This window comes from Juglans regia, chromosome 1 (assembly GCF_001411555.2).
Source record: "Juglans regia cultivar Chandler chromosome 1, Walnut 2.0, whole genome shotgun sequence".
Classification (NCBI taxonomy): domain Eukaryota; kingdom Viridiplantae; phylum Streptophyta; class Magnoliopsida; order Fagales; family Juglandaceae; genus Juglans; species Juglans regia.
Genome location: NC_049901.1, coordinates 32793729 through 32802596, shown reverse-complemented (window position 1 = coordinate 32802596; position 8868 = coordinate 32793729). Strand labels below are relative to the sequence as shown.

The 8868-nt window shown below is 42.0% G+C and overlaps 1 protein-coding gene across 1 annotated transcript in view; it reads right to left on the bottom strand.

The window, feature by feature from the left end:
• Positions 1-3749: 3749 nt before the first annotated feature.
• The window catches only part of LOC118348704, a 28284-nt gene continuing 23165 nt past the window's right edge, over positions 3750-8868 (bottom strand). Inside the window, exon 3 of the mRNA XM_035690846.1 lies at positions 3750-4033. Within this exon, the coding sequence (XP_035546739.1) occupies positions 3750-4033 (284 nt within the window). The remainder of the gene's footprint in view (positions 4034-8868) is intronic.

Sequence of the window (8868 nt, the reverse complement as noted above, 5' to 3'; positions counted from 1 at the left end):
CATGAAATGTGTTACCTCAGTGACCTATTCTCTCATTATAAATGGAGTGCCATAGCCTTTCTTCTGTCCAACTTGAGGCATTAGGCAAGGGGATCCCCCCTCCCCTTACCTTTTCATTATGTGTACAGAAGCTCTAAGTTGCCTCATCAACAAAGCTGTACAGACTGGTTTGATCACAGGTTTACCAATTCAAAAACATTATTTGCACATTAATCACCTGTTTTTTGCATATGACTCCCTATTATTTTGCAAAGCAAACTCCATAGAATGGAGCCAACTCTATCACCTGTTGGACACCTATGAGAGAGCATCAGGGCAGATACTTAAAAAGGAAAAGACTTCCATCTTCTTCACCAAAAACACTAGAGAACAAATCAAAGAGATTGTCACAAGCATTGTTGGAATTAGAGGGACCAACTCCTATGAGAAGTACTTGGGTTTACTAGCTCTAGTTGGTAGGTTGAGGTCTCTCAGCCTTTCAAAGGTATCCTTGACAGAGTGAAAGCTAAATTGAGCAGCTGGAAGACTAAACTACTTTCACATCAGGAAAGGAGACATTAATTAAAGCAGTGATCCAGGCTATCCCAACTTATAGCATGCGGATTTTCAAATTGTCAAAATAGTTGCTACATGATCTTAACAAGCTAGTCAGGTCCTTATGGTGGGGTCAGCAACCTCAAGAACATAAGATCCACTGGGTAGCATGGAAACAGATGAGCAAATCCAAGAAAATACGAGGATTGGGTCTAAGGGATCTTGAAAACTTCAATTGTGCTCTCCTAGCAAAGCAGTGCTAGAGAATCATCTCCTCTCCAAACTCTCTTGCTGCCAGGGTCTTAAAACAGAAATATTTTAAGAAGTGTTCGTTCCTCACTGCAAAGAGAGGCCACAACACTTCCTTTCTTTGGCAGAGTTTTGTCTCTACAAAACCTTTGCTTAAGGAGGGCTTAATTTGGTGCATTGGTGATGGAGAATCTGTGGAGATATGGAATGAAAAATGGATTCCCCAACAATCCACTTACAAACCCCATAGCACAATCAGATTCCTAGGTTGCTATGCTCATTGATAAGACCACCCACCAATGGAACCTACCACTGGTCGAAGCCATCTTTAATAGAGCAAAAGCCAATCTACTCAGAAGAATCCCCCTCAATCCGTACTCAAAACCAAATAGATTGATCTGGAGATGCTCCACCTTTGGTGCATTTACTGTCAAAACCGCTTATTACCTCAAATCAGAGATGGATCATCAGAAATGGGGCCAACCTTCTAAGTCCATAAAGGGAGGATGTGTCCTAGACTAAATTGTGGCAACTAAAGATCCCAATGCTACTAAAACTTTCTTATGGAAGGCCTGTCTAGATGTCATTCCTTCAAAAGCAAAAATGTACCAGAGAAGGGCTATTGTTGATGATTCTTGTCCTATATGCAAGCTACACCTTGAAATAGTTGAACATGCTCTATGGGACTGCTCATTTGCTCAAGATGTATGGAGCCAAAGTGTGAAGAAGATCCAAAAATGCAGCTTGTTTTTTTAGTCTTTCAGGAACTTGATGGAAGTGCTATTTGAGACTCTAGAAGATGAGGAGATGATGGAATTTGCACTAACAGCTTGGAAGATCTGGAAAAGAATGAATGAGTTTATTTTCAACAATGTCTTCCTACACCCTAAATCTATTATCCAAACAGTCAAGCTTCTTATTGAAGACATCAACCACGTCCAAGAAAAAGCTAAAAAGTCATCTACTGTCATGAATGACCTCTCTCAATGGGAGGCTCCTCCTCGAGGCAAACTGAAGCTAAATTGGGATGTTGCCCTCGACAAAACCAATTGCAAGGTGGGTTGGGGCTGTTATCCGAGACTGGGAAAGAAATACGAGAGCTACTTTGAGAATGAACCATGCCCTCTTCCCTGATCCTTTGCTAGCAGAAGCTTTTGCAGTTTTTCAAGCCTCTTTGTTCTGCAAGACACTAGGGCGGCAGGATTTGATCATGGAAGGTGATTCTTTGCAAGTAGTTAACTGCCTCAAAGCCATAACATATACACACTCATGTTGGTGTACTGATCAAGGACACAAATTAGACTCTTTTCCAACTTGGACTGAGGCATACTGTGAGAGCTTGTAATTCTATAGCTCATGCCTTATGTCAAGCTGCTCTAAGCATCAGTAATAGTATCTTGTCTGTTGACGATATTCCTCTTTGTATCAAACTTTGATTTAAGTTAATGTCAATACAGGATACTCTTTCAAAAAAAAAAAAAGAATATTATTATGGGTAGGACATAGTGGTAAGGGGATTATGATGTCATAATTAGTCATATGGTGATAGATTGTTTTGGTATTTCTAATTGCTCAGTTATAAACTATCAAACAAAGAATTATTTCGTGATTTATATATATATATCATGACACTTTATTTAGATGATATATCATGGAAAAATAATTTGTTGATTTTACAGATGGGGTGTGTTACACGTATCATAATTTTTAAGAAAATATGTTTTGGGGTCACAAGTAGCCTATTAAATTGAAGCTACATGTGATTGGAAATTGACATGACACTGTGTATGTGATGAAATAAGTGATTGTTGATGCACTAATTGTTGCTTAGAGCTACAAGGTAAGTTTATAATGAGCACACTCTTCATCATGCATATGTTCTAAGTTAAGTAAGTAATTATCATCATGCTCTTTATCACACATATTTTTAACATATATAGTGAATATTGCTCAAGTTTTAACTGCATTGAAGTATTTTTATATGTAAAGCCTATTCATTGATAATCCTAATGATGAACCATTTATTATTAAATCATGGATTTGATTGTAGGCTTCAGTTCTACATGAATGATGTGAATGTATACTATTATTATTTTTTATTTGGATGAGTTGATAAATGAAAATGTAAGTGGAAAGAAAATGAAAGTTCTTAATTATAATAATTGATGACTAATGGCAAATAAGTTACTATTGATTATGGATATCGAATAATTAATTATGGATTCTGATACCATATGTGACATAGTAGAGGCCAATGCCATGAGTGCCTCATTAGCAGCACACGTAAACAATACATGTTCGTTGAGATCGTCTACCCTTGCACAGGGAATTATATAATTATTTGTTAGGACAATTATGACAAATATGATGTTATAGATTGAATGTGAACAAATGATAGATAAATGTTTACATATGCATGATAAATAAAAGAAGAACCTAATTGCGTGATGTATTGCTTAATGAGTATTTAACTCATTTTTTGTAACACTCCTTATAGCCTGTATTGGTGTTTGGGTGAATAGAAAATGTGAGAGAAAGTTGAAAGAAATTGATCAGATTCAAGGAAATTGGTCAAACAGTGAGAGAAAGTGGAAATTAAAAAATATGTGTATTAAGCTTCTACATGCACTCTTACAAGTGCGTCCAATACAACTACAAATGCTGATCTTCTCCTACTAAGTAATGGGCTAGAGGCCAAATTAACCAAATAGTAAAGTAAAAACAGCTCATATAATCCTAACAACTATAAATGGGCCATGGCCTAATCAACAGTAACATGTAAATAAAATAAATGGCCACAAGCCAACGTGCCCAACAAAACTAAGCCCACCAAGCCCCCAATGACTCCAGTCTATCACTGTGCAAGTACATAATTGTGAAGAACTCTTCCCCTTTAAAGCACATTGCTCACAAGGTAAGGGTATATGTCCAAAGTAGACCTTAAGAAGTCGTTGGACTAGCAAACTTCAAGCAATTTGGTTCTTCTCTGATCTGGCATCTTCCCTAGTCTTCTTGACAAGTCCCAAGAAGGTCTTTCTATAATCAATTTCCCCACCTCTAAGATGAGTGTCGTCATTAGGGTCAATAGACTCAAAAACACCATTTTCAATTGTCAAGACACTGACGTCAAAGGTCCCACCCCCACCACCAGGGTCTAAAACAAAAACTTTCCTTGTCTCAGCTGCCACACCATATTTCACCACAACCCCACCATTAAGGAGTGCTCCCATGCCATCATAAGCCCCATCTTCTACTTTATGTTGGGAAAATCAACACAGCGGAAGGGATAAAAGCGGTAATAAAAGAGTACACTCATGCACTCAGTGACATCAAAAATTTAACGTGGTTCGGCCACTGCCTACATCCACAAAAAAGAGCTTCACTAATAAATAGTGGAACACAAGAAAATATTACAGAGGAGGAGGATTACACTCCACTCAACTCAACTCTCTTCTTTTCTCTCAGAGCTCTCTCGGCTCTCTCTCTTTTCTCTTTGGGTGTGTGTCTGAAGCTCTCGCATGGAGCTTCAATTTATAGGTGAGGATCAGTATCGTCTATATGTATGAATGCATTTATTGTTGCATTCAATAGGTAGTTGGGCGTTGAGGGTTGAGAAGCAAGCAGCCATTGTGGACTGCTTGCTTGGGTAGGGATTTCAACAATTCTCCCCCTCCATGCCCATTTACCTATATGATATCCATCACAGCTATGTCTCTGCATAGCTCAAGCTTCTCACTTGTAACCACCTTCGTCAGCATGTCCGCTAGATTCTCTTTCGTATGGATCTTCACAAGCTTCAACAGCTGTTGTTCCATTGCTTCGCGTATCCAATGATAGCGGATGTCAATATGCTTGGTGCGGGAGTGATACATTGAATTCTTGCTCAAGTTTAGAGCATTTTGACTATCACAATGTACCTTGTAGTCTTCTTGACTAACCCCTAGTTCTTGGAGAAAACGTTTCATCCACAGCATCTCTTTCCCAGCTTCCGCTGCGGCAATGTACTCTGTCTCCGTTGTGGATAAAGCAACACACTTTTGCAACTTGGACTGCCAAGAGACAGCTCCTCCTGCAAAGGTGAAGAGAAATCCTGAAGTAGATTTCCTGCTATCCAGATCTCCTGCCATATCTGAATCTGTATAGCCTTCCAAAACTGGTTTAGCTCCCCCAAAACACAAGCACATATTCGATGTACCTTTCAGGTACCTGAGAATCCACTTGACTGCTTCCCAATGATCCTTTCCTGGATTTGAAAGGAATCTGCTCACCATGCCTACAGCATGAGCAATATCTGGTCTGGTACAAACCATTGCATACATCAGGCTTCCTACTGCTGAAGAGTAGGGGATTGCTTCCATTTCTTCAATCTCTTTCTTTGAAGAAGGACACGAGCTCTTGCTCAATTTGAAGTGGTTTGCAAGTGGAGTTTTGACTGGCTTAGCATCTCCCATGTTGAAACGTCTAATGACCTGTTCAACATATTTTTGTTGTGATAGCCACACCCTTTTGAATTTCCTATCACGAACAATCTTCATGCCCAAAATTTGCTGTGCTGGGCCTAAGTCCTTCATGTCAAAGGACTTGGATAGTTCCTTCTTTAGTTTGTTAATCATGGACCTATCCTCACCAACGATTAACATATCATCAATGTAAAGAAGAAGTATGACAAATTTGTCATTCTGGAACCTTCGAACATAGACACACTGATCTGCAACAAGTCTCTTGTAACCATGACTCATCATGAATGAGTCGAACTTCTTGTACCATTGCCTCGGCGCTTGCTTGAGGTCATAGAGACTCTTCTTCAGCCTGCAGACTAAGTGATCTTTCCCTGGACCTTCAAAACCTTCTGGTTGCTCCATATAGATCTCCTCCTCCAAATCTCCATGGAGAAAGGCTGTCTTCACATCCATCTGTTCGAGTTCCAAATTCAAGCTGGCTACCAATCCGAGTATGACTCGAATTGACATCATTTTCACCACCGAAGAAAATATCTCGTCAAAATCGATTCCCTTCTTCTGCTGGAATCCTTTGACAACCAATCTGGCCTTATGTTTCATCAGCTTTCCTTGGCCATCTTTCTTCAGCTTGAACACCCATTTGTTCTTTAGGACTTTCTTTCCTTCAGGAAGTTTCACCAACTCATACGTCTGATTTTTCTGCAAAGAACTCATCTCTTCTTGCATTGCCTGCACCCATAGGCTTCTATCAGCATGAGTTTGAACTTCCTGGAAGCTCTCTGGCTCCCCCTCATCAGTAAGCAGAATATAGTCTGATTCCGGATATCTCTTCGACGGAATCAGTAGGCGGCCTCTTGCCGATCTTCTTGGTTCATCAACCAAAGGAGGTTCGTCACCATCTAACCCTTGTGGTGGTACACCAGCTGCTGGTGGAGAGGATTCTTGCTCGCCCTGCTCGACACCCTGAGCTTCTTCTTCTGCTTCTGGATCTCAATCTTGCATATCCTCATTATCTGTGGCGGACTGTAATGATGCAGGATTTGGAGTATCGGAACTAAGCTCTCTTGATGAAGCTTCAGTTCCTATGTTCTGGTTTTCATGGAACACAACGTCCCTACTTCTGACAATTTTCTTTGTCACTGGATCCCATAACTTGTATCCGAATTCTTCATCTCCATATCCAACAAAGATACATGGAGTTGACTTGACATCGAGCTTCTGTCTCAGCTCCTTGGATACGTGTGCAAAGGCTTTGCACCCAAACACTCTCAGGTGAGAGTAAGAGACATCTTTTCCAGACCAAACCTTCTCAGGAATTTCAAATTCCAGTGGTGCAGAAGGTGATCTGTTGATCAGGTAACAGACAGCTAGAACAGCTTCACCCCAGAATGGCTTTGGTAACTTGGCCATACTGAGCATGCATCTTGTTCTTTCAATGATGGTCCGGTTCATTCTTTCGGCTACACCATTGTGCTGAGGGGTATATGGGACCATCTTCTCATGTCGAATACCGCGATCAGCGCAGTATGCAACAAACCTTTTGGAGACATATTCTCCTCCATTGTCCGTTCGCAAGCACTTCAACTTCTTTCCCGTCTCTCTTTCCACTAGGGTGTGGAAATTCTTGAAGTGCTCGAAAACCTGATCCTTTGACTTCAAAACATATACCCATACCTTTCGTGAAGCATCATCAATGAATGTCACGAAATATCTGTTACCTCCCAATGACTCTTCTTCCATGGGACCACATACATCAGAGTGTACCAGACTTAACAACTCTGATCTTCTCTTCGTAGATGATTTAAACGAGACTCTGCATTGTTTGCCAAACAAACAGTACTCACAAGGGTTTAACGTTGTTCCTTTGGCAACTTTGATGAGTGTCTTCTTCGCAAGCGTATCCAACCCTTTCTCACCCATGTGTCCGAGTCTCTTGTGCCACAGATTCGGTGATGCCTCGTCTTCCACTGCATTGAGGCTATCAGAACCGATCTTCACATGGGTCTTGTACAACGTACCGCAAATATGTCCTCGGGCGACAACCATGGCACCTTGTGACAGCTTCCAAGTGCCTTTGCTGAAGTAGCTGTCATAGCCCTGTCGATCAAGGGCTGTCCCGGAAATCAGGTTGAGCCGAAGGTCAGGAATGTGTCGAACATCTTTCAACACCATGGTGCAACCAACGTTGGTTTTTATCTGCACTTCGCCAACTCCCACAATCTTCGAGGAACTGGCATTCCTCATCCTTACCGTACCAAAGTCTCCTGCTTTGTACGTAGTGAAAAATTCACTATGGGAAGTGGCATGGTATGATGCTGCTGTGTCTACCACCCACTCAACATCATGGCTTGCAACGGGCAGACACGTCTCGTCACTGGTGGAGAGTATTGCCACATCTCCTGAAAGAGTGACAAGGGTTTCACCATCTTCTTTCTTCAACTTACTGCTTTGACCTTGCTCCCTTAAAAACTTGCGGCAGTGTTTCCTCATGTGGCCTTCTTTGCCACAGTGGTAACATTTCATGTTACCCGTCTGCTGGTTCCTGCTACTGGTGGACCTTCCACGTGGTTGAGGCTTCCCTCTGTTTCTGCCTCCACTTCTCCCTCTATCATTACCTTGAGGCATTTCTCTACTCTCGGTGACAAGGACATGAGTTTGATTCATGCTTGTCTCTTTTCGTCTGGCCTCCTTGTTAAACAGGGCATCCTTAACCATCGTCATAGTAAGTTTGCCATCTGGAGTAGAGTTACTTAGGGAGACCACCAGCGTCTCCCAACTGTCTGGTAATGAACTGAGAAGTAGCAGGGCTTGTTCTTCATCGCCAAGATTCAGGTTGACGGACCCGAGCTGGTTAACTAGGTTTTGAAACTCGCTAGTATGCTCGGCAACAGAGGTATCGCTTTTCAACTTCAAGTTAACAAGCCATCTCATCAAGAGGGCCTTGTTTCGAGCAGTTTTAGCCTGATACATATCCTCTAACTTTTTCTAGAGGTTATATGCATCCGTCTCCTGGGCCACGTGGTGAAAAACACTATGGTCAATCCATTGCCTGATCTGACCAATAGTCTTCTTGTGCATATTTTTCCACACTTGATCCGTAACTTCATCTTCCAAAGGGTCAAACAGATCTTTACAGTTCAAGAGATCCTCCATTCGAGGTCTCCAAAGACTGTAGTTTGAGGCAGTCAGCTTTATCATGGCGCCTGATGCTGAATCCTCCATGGATTTAGACTGTTCTAAATACAAAATACAAGTACAGGATCTTTGAGGTGGAATATCACAAAACGGACAGCACCGTTGTGTCCGGAACGTCTGATTTTGTTGGAAACGAGTCTTGTTTCGTCAAAATCGGACTCAGATAGCACAAGGAATGAGCAAAAGAACCAAAACAGGAACTCTGTCGCGCGTGCAGTGCGTGGCGTGAACAAAACGCGTAGGCGCGTGTACGTCACGCGCAGAAACTCCTCTGGTGCACGTGGAACGCGTAGGCGCGCGTAACTCACACGCTTTTATGGAATCAGGGGCACGTCAGGCGCGTGAACTTCACGCGCAATGGCTTCTCTGGAGCGCGTGTGGCGCGTGCTTTAAGCGTGGGACTCACGCGCTAGGTACTCTCCTTGGCGCG